Source organism: Cynocephalus volans, chromosome 10, assembly GCF_027409185.1.
Source record: "Cynocephalus volans isolate mCynVol1 chromosome 10, mCynVol1.pri, whole genome shotgun sequence".
In the NCBI taxonomy this organism is placed as follows: Eukaryota; Metazoa; Chordata; class Mammalia; order Dermoptera; family Cynocephalidae; genus Cynocephalus; species Cynocephalus volans.
In genome coordinates, this window is record NC_084469.1 from 82,420,081 (window position 1) to 82,433,221 (window position 13,141).

At 42.0% G+C, this 13,141-nt stretch overlaps 2 protein-coding genes across 2 annotated transcripts in view; one reads left to right on the top strand and one right to left on the bottom strand.

Annotated features, from left to right (window-relative positions):
* The window catches only part of LONP2 (lon peptidase 2, peroxisomal), a 100,415-nt gene extending 97,404 nt beyond the window's left edge, over positions 1 to 3,011 (bottom strand). Inside the window, exon 1 of the mRNA XM_063110765.1 lies at positions 2,666 to 3,011. Within this exon, the coding sequence (XP_062966835.1) occupies positions 2,666 to 2,898 (233 nt within the window). The 5' untranslated portion in view covers positions 2,899 to 3,011. The remainder of the gene's footprint in view (positions 1 to 2,665) is intronic.
* Positions 3,012 to 10,247: 7,236 nt separating this feature from the next.
* Positions 10,248 to 13,141, top strand: part of ABCC11 (ATP binding cassette subfamily C member 11) — a 57,944-nt gene continuing 55,050 nt past the window's right edge. The window contains exons 1-2 of the mRNA XM_063109921.1: positions 10,248 to 10,346; positions 11,219 to 11,349. Coding sequence (XP_062965991.1) covers positions 10,248 to 10,346; positions 11,219 to 11,349 — 230 coding nt within the window. The remainder of the gene's footprint in view (positions 10,347 to 11,218; positions 11,350 to 13,141) is intronic.

A 13,141-nucleotide genomic window follows, 5' to 3' on the forward strand; every position in this document is an offset into this window, starting at 1 on the left:
AAGAAAGGGACGGCACTGCTCAAAACAGCAAAGGAAGTGGCACAGGTAAGTCAACATCTGGCCCTGCTACTTTGTATGGCAAGGAACACAGGGGAGCAAATTACTTCTGCTGCTCCTTGAAGACTGCAGCCAGTGTCACCTGGATGGTGTAAAGGAAACAAGAGACAGGAGCAGAGCTCTTCACCTTCCCTCTGGGCCACTACCACCTTCTGGAAAAGCAGGTAACTGGGAAAGGAGAGATTTGTATATAGAAAGAGACTAACACTATGGATAACTCAATTTTTGTATCATTAAAGTTTTTGTTTGTTTTTAAGTAAAGAGTGTTTTAAAGGCCTTGTTTAGAGAAAAAAGACATCAGGACCTATTACCAAGGAATATGGTGCAATCTTTCTACATAGACTTTTCTAGTAGCAAACAATATTTCTAGGACAACTAGCTTGTCTGGTGAGTCCTTATAATGCAGGAATTCCATGAAGACTTTTCAGTGTATGTTTTCTAATTTAAACGACTACATTTTAACATTTGCTACTCATTTAAAACAAAGGCAACAATATGAACATCAAGGATTAGATTATACATTACCTAGATATTAGTGATTGATTACTTCCAGGTAAGAGAATTTAGGTGTTGTTGTTTTGGAGGGATTTACATAAAAGAAATTAAAAACACTCCAAAATCTTGCCAGAATAATATCAACAAATAGTCACTCAAACCTAAAATATGACTAAATCTACTTTTAAAATTCAGTGTACCCATAAGTAATCAATACATATGCACAATAGAAATAAAACAAAAAAATCTAATTATGAGCACTCTTGCCTTAAAATGCAACTAAGTGCCTGCGCACAGAAGGCAAAAAATTATGGGAGAAATAAGCAGAGTAAAGTTTAAGGAGTGGTGTCATATGAAGGGAAACCAGAATCCAATAAGAAGTGTCTTCAAAAAGTTTATGGCAAGGTTCATGGATCTTTCAATTCCAGTTTTTCCATGAACTTTTTGAAGTACCCATGTACAATTTATCAAGGAGCACTGGAACTTGAAAAGTGTCCAATTCCGCTCAGTCAATAACCAAAGCAAATCAGATGAAAAAGCAAGGCTTTTACAATGTGAACTAATACTGGGCTGTTGTGGGAGTTTTTTGTTTTGTTTTGTTTTGTTTTTTAAGAAGAGCAGGGGAGAGGTTCCAGTTTCCTTTGATAATCTGAAGAAAGCTATGGACTCTCCTCAAAAAAATGCACACAGACACAAGATTTTGAATAAAAATAAAGCAGTTCTAACCTTTCCCAAATCCATTCAGTGTCAGCAATCCCTAATTTAAAAATAAGAGATAAATGGCAGGGGAAGGAGAAGTTCTAAATTGGAAAAACACCTCAAGTAGAGGTAGGATGGGAGGCAGGGGCTTGAGAGGTGAGTTTGAAGTTAAATTAACAGTTTTTGTTGAGAGCATACTATATACAAGCATCGTTCAATAAAAATATAATGTAAGCCACATAGGTCATTTTAGTAGCCACATTATAAAGTAAAATCAGGTGAAATCTTAGCATTTTATTTAACTCCAGTCAAAATACTACCATTCCAACATTTAACCTATATAAAATCTATTAATCAACAAAATATTTCACACTAAGATTTTTCAGAATCTGGTATGTATTGTACAGCTGCAGCCACACATTTAGAGTGACCAAATACCCTTGTTTGCCTGAGACTAGGGGCTTCCTGGAACATAGGATTTTTGATGCTAAAACTAAGACTGTGTGGGACAGTTGGTCACTCTAGCATCTCAATTTGGACGAGCCACACTTGAACTGCTCTGTAGCAACATGCACTGTACAGTACTGGACAGCACAGCTATCTGTGAAGCATGGTGCAAAGCAAATTATAACTATGATTTAATCTCCATAACGCACCTAAGATCTCTTAGGATGGATGTTGTTAGTTTTCAAATTACAAATGAAGAAAAAAATAGACATAGATTAAGTATCTCACCTATAGTCACACATCTAGGGCCAAGGTGTTAGGTAATCTAGTGGTAGGTCTGGGGCCTAAGAAAATAAATATTAAGATATGAGAGAAGGAACAAAGGTGAGAAGCTAGGAAAGTTCCAGAAAGGAAGACAAGGGAATATATGAACAGGAAAGACCCTTTAAGAAGGAAAACAGAAGTACTGGGGGGAAGAGGGAGAGGATGGCAGGGAGTGTGGAAGAAAGACACCCAAAAGTTAATGGAAGAGCGATGCAGTTTAGGAATGAGACGGGAAAAGGAGAAAACGTGTGGGAGTAGAGAATGTCTCGGAGAACAAAAATGATATGAGGGAGACGGGGAAGGAGGAAAGGAAAACTGAGGAATGAAGGGAAAAGGAAGGGAGAGATCACCCAGGGAGAAAGCACAGGCCCAGGAGAACTGGGGCGGAGGCAGGGGGGATTCAAACCAAACTGTCAACATGTCAACGGCAGCAGATAATTGTATAGTTTTCGCCAGGTGTCAGCCACTACTTCTTGAATTGTCTCATTAATGGTTACTGGGCAGCTATCTGTCATTCCAATTTTCCACGTGAGAAGGCTGCAGTAGCAGAACTGAACCGCGGAGGCCGCCCCTAGCCTGGGCCGGGCTCCCGAGAGGAGGCCGCGCCGCCCGCCGCCGCCGCTGCGGGGGCTGCCAGGCCTACCTGTGCAGCGGCGGCAGGTCCTGCGCGTCGCTGGCCGGGTCGGGCGTGTTAGGGATGACGCCCAGGATGGTGCTCTGCAGCGACGTGCCCTTGAGCAGGCGGCTCCGCACCAGCTGCAGGTTGCGCGCCGAGTCCACGCTGGTGCGCATGGTGGAGCCCGGCAGCAGGACGCCCTCGTGGGTGAGCAGCAGCGGGAGGCGGCTGGGGATCTGGATGGGGCTCACCGACGACATAGCGACGGCCGTCCGCACTGGGGGCACTCAAAGGGCTTGGCAGTGCCGCTCGGTTTGCGCGGCCGCCACCGAAACTCTCAGCCGCCTGCGCGCCGCCGCTTCCGGCCCGCGCTACGGCCCGCCCCTAGGCTCAAACCTCGCAGCTTCGCGCTGCCCCCTCCCGGAGCCTCCTGGTAGGAGCTGCGCGTCGTAGACACGCGAAAAGAGGCGCAGCAGGTAAAGCCTGCTGCGAACTTCGCCTCCACTTAGCTTCGCTCGCAGAGTGTGTTTGGAAGGAGGATTGTGTCTGAACTGTAAATACGTGAAATATCTTTAGCTTTTTATTGGAATTGATTTGTGATTTACAAAAATGTTGCAAAAGTATAGCAAAGAGTTTCCCTTATCACCTTACATATTTATAGTTAGAGTATTAAAACCAGGAAATTAACATTGCTGTTATCTAATCTATAGACTTTACCCAAATTTTGCCAGTTCTCTCACTAATGCCCTTAATTGGATCCAGCCCAGGTTCCAATCCAGGATGCTAGTCTTCATTTTGTCATGGTATCTCCTAGGTTTCCTCTCAGCTGTGACAATTTCTGAATCTTTTTTTTTTTTCTCGTCCTTTAAAATCTTGATACTTTTAAAGGGTATCGGCCAGTTATTTTGTAGAAGATCCCTCAATTTGGGTTTATCCAATATTTTACATGATTAGATCAATGGTATGTATTTTTGGTTCAAATACCATCAAAGTAATGAGTAATGATATGGCCTTGTGACACCTGAGAGTAAAATGTCTTCTTAATGGTAATTTTAATCTTGATTACTTGATGAAGGTGGTATCTGCCAGGTTCACAGTAAATTACTATTTTTCTCGTCATAATTAATAAGTATCTTGTGAGGAGATAATTCTACATTTATTAATTGGAATTCTACTGTAAGAAAAAGCTGTCCCATCTCGCCCATTTATTTACTTATTCAACTGCTTATTTATGTTAGTATGGACTCATAGATATTTATTTTGTATGGGTTATAATTCTATAATATTATGTATTTCTTTGCTTGAATTATTTCAGATTTAACCATTGGGAGTGCCTTCATATTGGGATTTGACTTGGGTTTGGCTATTAGGGGAAAAATTTTCTCCAAATACGAAGTCCAGCAATGCTCTTAGAATTCATGAGGGAATTGAAAGTCCATTCAAATCAACAGGCATTTGTTGATAGGGACTGCTCAGTGCCAGGCCCTGGGCTAATAGCAAAGGAGTAAAGAAGATAACATAAACCAAGGTCCTACCCTCAAGCCTCTCTCGGCCAGGGTAACAGACCCATAGACAGCTGAGTCTGGTACAGAGCAGACAGAACTGTTTGTTTCTATGTGTGCACCAGATAAGGTAAAGGAGATGGTAGTTTACTAAGTGCTGTGGTAGACATAAAAGCAGGAACTTGGAAGCTCCTGCCTAAAGCTCTTTCTCTGATACGATACCCCTTATTTTATTCATTCACTAAGCAATATTTTTATATTGTTTAATATTTATCTTAATAACCCTTTACTAAAAAATGCTTTCTGAACACTTACTATGTGCTGGATACTATCCTAAGTGCTGGGGGATACATCAGGGAGCAAGACAGACAAGGTTCCTGCTTTTGTGGAGCTGACATTCTAGTGAGAGAAACAATCAATAAGCAAGGAAACAAATAAGGAAAATATTTTTGGATTGTGGTAAGTCCTTTAGATGGTCAGAGAAGTCCTCTCTAAAAAGATGACATTAGAACTGAGTCCTGCACTATAAGAGAGCAGTAAAGCAAAGATCAGGGGGTGGGACCCAGGGCTCCATTCCAGGCAGAAGAAACAATGATTGCAAAGACCCTGTGGCTAGGGTGAATTTAGGATCTGTGAGGAACCTGCTCCTGCAATGTACTGAGCATAGGGCCCAGTGATATCTGATGAGGTAAGAAGGTGGGCCTGGTCAGATTGTGGATCTTACCCTAAGCCTGATGGAAGCTATTGGAGATTTCCTTTACTTGAATATCATTATCTGGCTTATGTTTTCAAAAGATCATTTGGCTGCTGTGTGGAGAAGGGAATGTAAAGATTTAAGATCAGAAGCAGGAAGGTCAGTCAGGAAGTGGTTGCTATCATCCTGGCAAGAGGTGACAAGGACATAGACTAGAAGCAGATGGATTCAAGCTGTGTTTGAATGTAGCTTCAACAGAATATGCTGATGGATTGAACATGAAGAATGAAGGAAAAACAGTTGTCAAGGATATGTCCTAGATTGGGGCCTGAGCCACTTGGGCCTAAAGAGAAGTTGAGGTGCTAGCTGAAGATCTTGGGTATAACCAGCAGGCCCCAGATCGTTTCTCTGGATGTGTACTATGTGCCCTACCTTGGGGTGATATGGAGGAAAAATATACATGGCCCAGGTCCACAAGAGCTTACCTTTCATCAAGGGTCTCTCCAAATGGAAGCAGGGAGAGGGGCTGCATTCTTTGAGGCTCCAATGTCCTAAAAAAGAACTTCTAAAACCATCTGACAAACTTTGTGGTATAGTTTTTAAACACTTATATTTAATGCTTTTAGCATACACACATACCCCAACAACAAGAACAAACAATGTAAGTGTTCTGTTCACATAATAATTTCTGGATTTATTTTTTAAAATACAAATGAATATTCATATGGTGCTATAGGAGGTATGGTGTAGCGTGGGAATGGGCCCAAGTTTAAGTGGCTTGCATGATGAACACCTTTCAACGCTGTCAGTATATCTCTGTGACAGGATAAGTCAGCCCACTTGGAATCTAAATTTAGAATCTAAATATGATGTCTTTAGTAACGTATGGCTTTCCTTCTCCTTTTTTGACAGGCTCCACATGTACTTCATTCACTTATCCATCAAATATTTACTTAGCATCTACTATGTGCTGGGTACATATTCTAAATTCAAGCATATATCAGTGAACAAGACAGACAACGTCCCTGGTTTCAAAAGCTTATATTCTAGTGTGATAGTAGGTAGAAAATAAATAAGCCAATAAAGAAATAAATGGCAATTTCAGAAGGTGATGAGTAAAAAAAACACAATAGGAAAATCTGTAGAAGGTGATAGAGAAAAGCGGACATTAGATAGGGAAGTCTGGGAAGGTTACTCTGAAGAGGTGGCGTTTGAGCTGAGACCTGGATGACAAGAATGGGCTGGGTCTGCAAGGAGCTGGGAGGAGAATGTCCTTGGCAGGGAGTAGGATGAGTGCAAAGATCAAGGTGGGGAGGAGCTTCCCAGTTTCTGGAACAGAGGAGATGACCAGGCACTGGGATGTGGAGATTCAGCAATAAAAAAGATGGACAGTCACTGGCTTCCAGAGGCTGTTGGAACTAACAGAAAGAAATAAACCTAAAATCAGGAAAAGTTAAAGAGCACAGAGGAGTAAGGTCTAATTACTTAAACTTCCTCAGGGCCTGGCTTACAGGTACTTCCGTCTGCTTGCCCGGGGCGCTTTCATTACCCTCTGACACACCTTCCGGTCTTGGACACTAGACCCTGCTGGGTAAATGGTAAGAGCAATGAGGAAGTAAATCAGCTCTTCCAGAAAGCTCTTGGCATAGATTACCTGGCTCCAGCAACCCCCCTCCTGTCCACAGGCTGTTTCCCCATATGCAAATAGCCCACGTCTAAACCAAGTGTGCAATCATGACTTTTGCCCCAGGGGATAGAGAGAACACAGAGCAGTAAGCATCTATTTCCTCTCTGTTTTATTCCCAGGCATGTCCTGGTCTCCACCCTATCCATAGCGATGGTCTTGACACTGATTACAGTGAATAAACTTCAGCTCCAACTCCTTCACGAGAGGAAATTGGGAGGCCAGCAAACTTTTCAGGGACTGCCAAAGGAAGCTCTGGAGGGAATTCCCCTGGCTGGTTCAGGCAGTGGAGGTGGACTTTGTAGAACTGGAAGGAGGCCCAAGCTAATGTGGGGCTGAGTCCCAGTTTCGTTGGGATGAGCAATTCATATGCGAGCATATCCATTGAATGAGTTTGCATTTTCTTAATTTTCATTTGGTTTAGTTTTCCCTGTTACTAGTTTCCTGGACAAATCTGTACAGGAAGGAATCACAACTAGGGAACTCTCATTGCATCTTTCTGCAGGTGTGTATGAATAAACCACGTTGGCAAATCATATTATAGCTGAAAGATGAGAGAGAATCTAATTTCTTTACTTGGTCTCTAAGAATCTCGTCTTCCTCATGATCCCGCACTTGCTGGTTAATGAGTGAAAAATAAACAGTTAGGCTTACCATTTTAAGATCTTGTTTGATACAAAATTTAAATAGTTCTGTTAAATAGTGCTCAGTAAAGGCACGATCTCAAAATTGTTGTCTAGTAGAGGAAGAGTAGGGATCCTGGGCACAGTGTCCTCTCCTCCTAGGCTTTCCCAGGTGATGTCTTTTGTTCACCTGGTCACTGCCTGTCCTACTGTCATTGGAGGCTGACTGGCTTTTGTGAAGTCCTTCAAGTCATGATTTTTGGCTCGCTCACATCTATTTTCCACTCATTAGCCAGCAAGTGGAGGATCATGAGGAAGATCAGATTCATCGAGACCAAGTCAGGAAATTAGATTCTCTCACCTTTCAACTATAGTATGATGTGCCAACCTGGTTTATTCATACACACCTGCAAAAAGATGCAATGAGAGGGCCGGCCCATGGCTCACTTGGGAGAGCGTGGTGCTGATAACACCAAGGCCACGGGTTAGATCCTCTTACCGGTCATCTTTAAAAAAAAAGGTGCAGTGAGCGTTCCATAGGTGTGACTGGTGGTGTTCCCTGGGTCGCTGGGCTTCACCTATCCTGCCTCTGCTAACACCATACTCCCCTCCAAGATCTTCCCATGATTCCCAGCTGTTTGCAGACTGGGTTGTCCACTATGCCACCTCTGGCAAGCCTCTCACCCAGATTTTTAGCTACTTCTTGTTCCCATCTGCGCCATAGGGGAGCCAGGAAAGCTAACCCCCAGGCACGGCCAGCAGTAACCCGTGGAGCACTTGTGAGTCAATTGGAAAAATATGTCCTGGATGGGAGGAGGATTTCAAGATGGATACAGCAGTGGTCTGCTGGAGCCTATTCATACTGGCTCATGAAAGTCAATTGTCAAATTTTCAGGAATTTTGAGGGCCTAGTTAAACACAAACATTATTAAAAATTAAATGATATAAACTTATAGTTAAATAAATTATATCAAAACAAAGGTAATACTCAAAGTTTATCATTTCTGAATTATTTTACTACCTTTTACTGTTATTTATACTTTCAAAGTTGCTCACATCTATTGTATCTATATGGTAGAAATACTATATTACGATTTTGTACTGAGCATTTCTTCCCAACTCTGCATTCAGTGGAATTGTGCTGGTATCTTGAAATCAGCTGTGGTGGAAGTATTTATACCACAGAAATCAGCAAAGGCTATAGGTCAGGGCTTGATTTATTATTTTGTTGATCGTTTAGTCTTAAGAAAGAAATGTAGGAAATGTTAATAATGCACATTAAATTTACAAGTGCGTGGTACCTGTAGCCATTACATTGTGAGTAGTAAAAAAAAGCGGGGGGAATGTTCTTTCAGTGTTTAAAAACTATTCAGCAAAGTTACTCAGGTCATTGAAAAATGAGTGAGGACCCAAGAAACATAAATCTTTGGGATTTCACTTTTCCTCTTACTGATTAACATAAAATGTCAAGCAACGTTCGTATTGGAACTACATTTATTTACCGGTTGCAACCATAGGTTAGTTACAGATACAAACATATATCAACGCACCACTGATCCAGTCCCTTGCCAGGGTACATGACTTGCAATCTGGAGTTTGCCACCTCCGTCCCTGCTCCATTTCCTCCTTTGAGGATCTTTGTGTGTGAATGAACTATACAGCAGTATATCATGACCCTACCCCCAGTGACTTATTCTATTGAATCATTGCTAATTTTACTTTAATGTGTCTAATATCCGAAGGTGGTTCATGGCAGCAAGGAAACTGGCCTCTTTCCAAAGTCTTAAACAAAGAATGTGTGGCACCCTCTCTTATTTAATACACCTCCTTCTCTCTCTTCCATGATCTCTGAAGGGTACATTCTACCATTACATGGCAAGTAAACCTCATGGCCTGGTGCCGTGATGGGAAGTCTATCTTATATGGTCTATAGGATAATTTCAGAAATGGAGTCCACCAGATTTGGCTGTGATTTGGTAAAAGGAAGTGCCATGGGAGGGGGTTGGATAAAGGAATTTAGAGAATCTCCTTCCAAAACAATGGGTTAGCTTGCAGTCTATTTACCTTAAGCACAATCTAATACTTGAGTGTCAAAAGCTGTATCTGAACACCAGTACAGACTATATACTTTGCAGAGCCCAATGCAACATGAAAATGTAGGGCTCCTTGTTCAGATTTATTACGAATTTCAAGATGGCAACAGCAGAACATTAAACCAAGCCTGGGGCCCTTTTGAGTGTGGGGCACTGTGTGGGACAGGTCGTGGCTAGGGTCAGCTGGCCCAGCTGCACACTTCCTTTCTCTTTCCATCTCTTTCAAAATATTCCTAAATACTGCCCCAGGCATGAGGATGTTCTGGGTTAACTGAGGAGCTACTCACATACTCAGAAAGGCAAAAATGAAATGCATATATATATACATATATATATGTATATATATATGTATATATATATATATTTTTTTTTTTTTTCCCAAAAACAAATGCCTTTATTATTTAAGGTTTCTAAATTGTGCCAAGATTCCCCCTGGAGTGTGTAAAAAACAAAAGACAAAGAATGGCAAAATGGTGTTTCTTTCGTTTATTTATGCATCCATTCATCATTTATTTATTGAGCACCTGCTATCCTCCCAGCACATCCCAGGGCCCAGAGATTCAACGGTGAGCACAGCAGACATGTCCCTGTCCTTGTGAGACTCTGTGTAGTGCAGGAAATGAAGTCTGAACAAATAATGATTCAAACAAGTGTATAATTACAGACTGGGATAAGACAACAAGCATGGTTTTATGTGCAGGCCTTTGGTAGACCTGGCCCAAGGGTACAGGATTGGGTGTGGGGTGAGGAGGGTGGTTAGAGAAGGCTTCTCTAGGTGATCCTGGGCTGATGCCTGAGTAGATGGTAAAGAAGAGAGACCACACATATTTCAGGCAGAGGGAAGAACAGGTTCTGTGGCAATGACCTAACCCTCTGCAGGACCACGAAACGCTTCCTGCAAGGTAATGCCCCCTCTCCTGGCTGCTCAAGGCTGGATGTAAAAGCTGCTCCTACCTGCTGCTTTTTCAGATTGTCTGATTCTGGGAAACGAAGAATTGGGAGCACAACTTAAAATGACCAGGAGGAGGATATACTGGGTCCCCAAGTCTTCTGGTGGCCTTGTGAACCTCGGCATTGACATAGGCGATGACATGGTTTCAGGACTTAGCTATGTAAGTAGATCTTCTTAGCATTGAAACATCAGGAAACTGAGTTGACAAGTTATTCTCAATGGTAATAAATTAGGTAAAAAACATTTGCCCCATATTTATTTACTCTTGATTTTTTCAAATGGACCCCCGGCTTCCATAGTTACATGAGTCATAGTCCTTGGTCATGACACACATTTATGGTTCAAGTATATCTCTATCTATCTGTCTATCTCATCTCTGTATCTATCATCTATTAACCATTTATCTAGCTATTTACTTATAATAATACAGAAAGCACCTGTAAACCCATCACCAACATACCAGCTTGCACCTTGACAATCACATCCAGCTATCAGACTTCCCCCCATTTCATTCCATAACTCTCCCTACCTGATGTAACCACTGTCCTGAATCTTTTTCCATCAATCCCTTTCTGTGCTTTTGAAATAATATTATTTATTCTGTTTGAAGTCTTAAAAATTACCTCTTTTTGGCTTAATTGTCAAAATGATAATATAGTATTTTGAGGTTTACTTTTTTACTCATTGCTTTTTTTTTTAGTAGATTTACCTTTAGAGGGTGACTTGGTCTCACATTCTATGGGTAACTAACTAGAGTACTCTTTGTTCCTGTCTACATTGTTTACTGACAGATTAAAAACCCAAGGAGGTGGAGTGACCTGAGCAGAGTCACCAGTGAATGCAGGGCAGAGCCAGGACTGGGACCTCCTTGTCCTGACTCTTGGTCCAGTGCTCATTTCCTGCCTGGCAGCCTTTCTTTAGGAGGCTAGATGTGGAAAGATCCATCTCTCCTTGGGCAGGTGGTCCAACTTTCCCTCAGGACAGTATTTACGAGATATGAAATTGATGCCCTTTGGGTTTTTCTTTCCCAAGAGAACTTACACTGTCCCAGATGGCTCCTGGAGCCAGCAGAAGCCTGAGGCACCGGGGAGCATAGATGTTCCCCGCTGGGAGAAGTACAATGCTGCCTGGAAAACCATGATTCCTATCCGTCCCAAGCCAAGGTGAGTTGAGTGGGAGGAGGGCACGGTGGTACCCACTAGGGCAATGACCCTCAACCCTCAGTGCCCAGACCTCTCCCAAAGATTGTTACATAATGATGTCTCTACACAGTCATGTCACCCACCACAGCCAAACACCTCCAGAGCAGCCTGAGGCACATTGGGGAAGCACAGTCATCACCTTCATTCATTCATTCATCAAAGATCATAGAGCCATGTGCCAGGCACCGTGCTAGACCACAGGGGAAGAGCATTGAGCAAAACAGCCATGATCTTTGCCATCATGGACCTTGTAGAGGGGAGGAGGAAAATAAGCAAGTAAACTCATAAATAAATGTGGTTACAAGCTGAGTAGGAAAGAGTTACAAAGAAATGTGAGGGTGTTGAGGGACAATAGGACAATGACAACTTGATAAGTTCGGAGTGACTTAAGCTGAGACCTGGAGGATGAACAAGAACTTATGAGGCAAGAGTAGGGGAAGCATGATCGGGGCTGGGGGAACAGCTTGTTCAAAGGCCTTACCTTGAGGTGGAAAGAATACAACGTGATGTGTCCAGGAGCTGAGCAGGAGGCCAGTGTTGCTGGAGAGTCACGTGTGGTGTTGGGTGTGGCGAGGTGAGGCTGTAGAGGCAGGCAGATGCCAGAGGATCACACACGTCCTCACAGGCCACTTTAAGGATGTTAGTCTTCATTCCAAGAGGAATAGGAAGCCATGGAAAGGCTCCCCGTTATTCTATTTTAGTGAAAGCCTTATGATGTTAGTTTTAAATTTAAGAATTAAAGAAATTCAATGTGTCCGTCTCTAATACATCATAGTTTAATGTAACCATCCCCAAATTGGTTTCTGACTAATACAGCCCTGCTTGGGGGGCCTTCCACGGTATTGCACTCCCCTAAGCAAGCACACATTCATTTATTCATCATTTATCGACAGGACTTTAACACTCTTCTAGTCTGGTTCCTAAGCATTTCACCATCAATTCCATTTTGTATTTACAATTCCCTCATCTGTCCAACTGTTTTCTAAGATTTTATCTATCAACAAACTGCATTTGTTTTCCCATTTTTAAAATCTGAACTTCTATCAATACTAGCTGCATTGTTACCATACCAAATTGATGTTATCTCTGCCAAGAACAAAGAACCTTGGTACTTTAGTTCACCTAGGCAACCTTATTTTAAATAAACATGTTGTTTCTGTTGGGCCTTTGGGATATTGGCACTAGCTCATGATTCTTGCTCTGCCTTTGGTGTTACAGATGGCCCCACGTATCTGGTGCATTCTTTGACCCTCCCTTCGCTTCCTCCTCTCTCCAACATCTCTGGCAAGGGCATGGCCATCCTGGTCCAAATATACATCCCTAGTGGGCTATGAGCATATAAAGGGCCAGAGAGTGGAGAAAAGAGGCCACAGCCCACTCCCAGTCCAAAAACAATCTCATGAGTTTGTCGTTTTCATCTTCTCATGTTTCTCCCCAAATCTTTGTTCGAATTGAATTTCTTTCATATGGAAACAAATAACAGTAAAGGCAATTTTAGAAAAAGACAGAAAAATTACACATAATTCCAACACCCTAATCCAATATTTTTTTCAGTAATTGTGAATCATTCTTAAAGATAGGACCTATCGTCTTTATTTATTTACTTTTAATTTCATTTTATTGTTTTTGTAAAAGTTACATAGAAAAACTGAAAAACAATGAGGATCTCTTTTCCTGTTCCTTTGTCAATTCTATTCCTTCTTCAAAGTCAACCACTATTAACTACTTGAAATAAAAGTACATATTGTTTTGT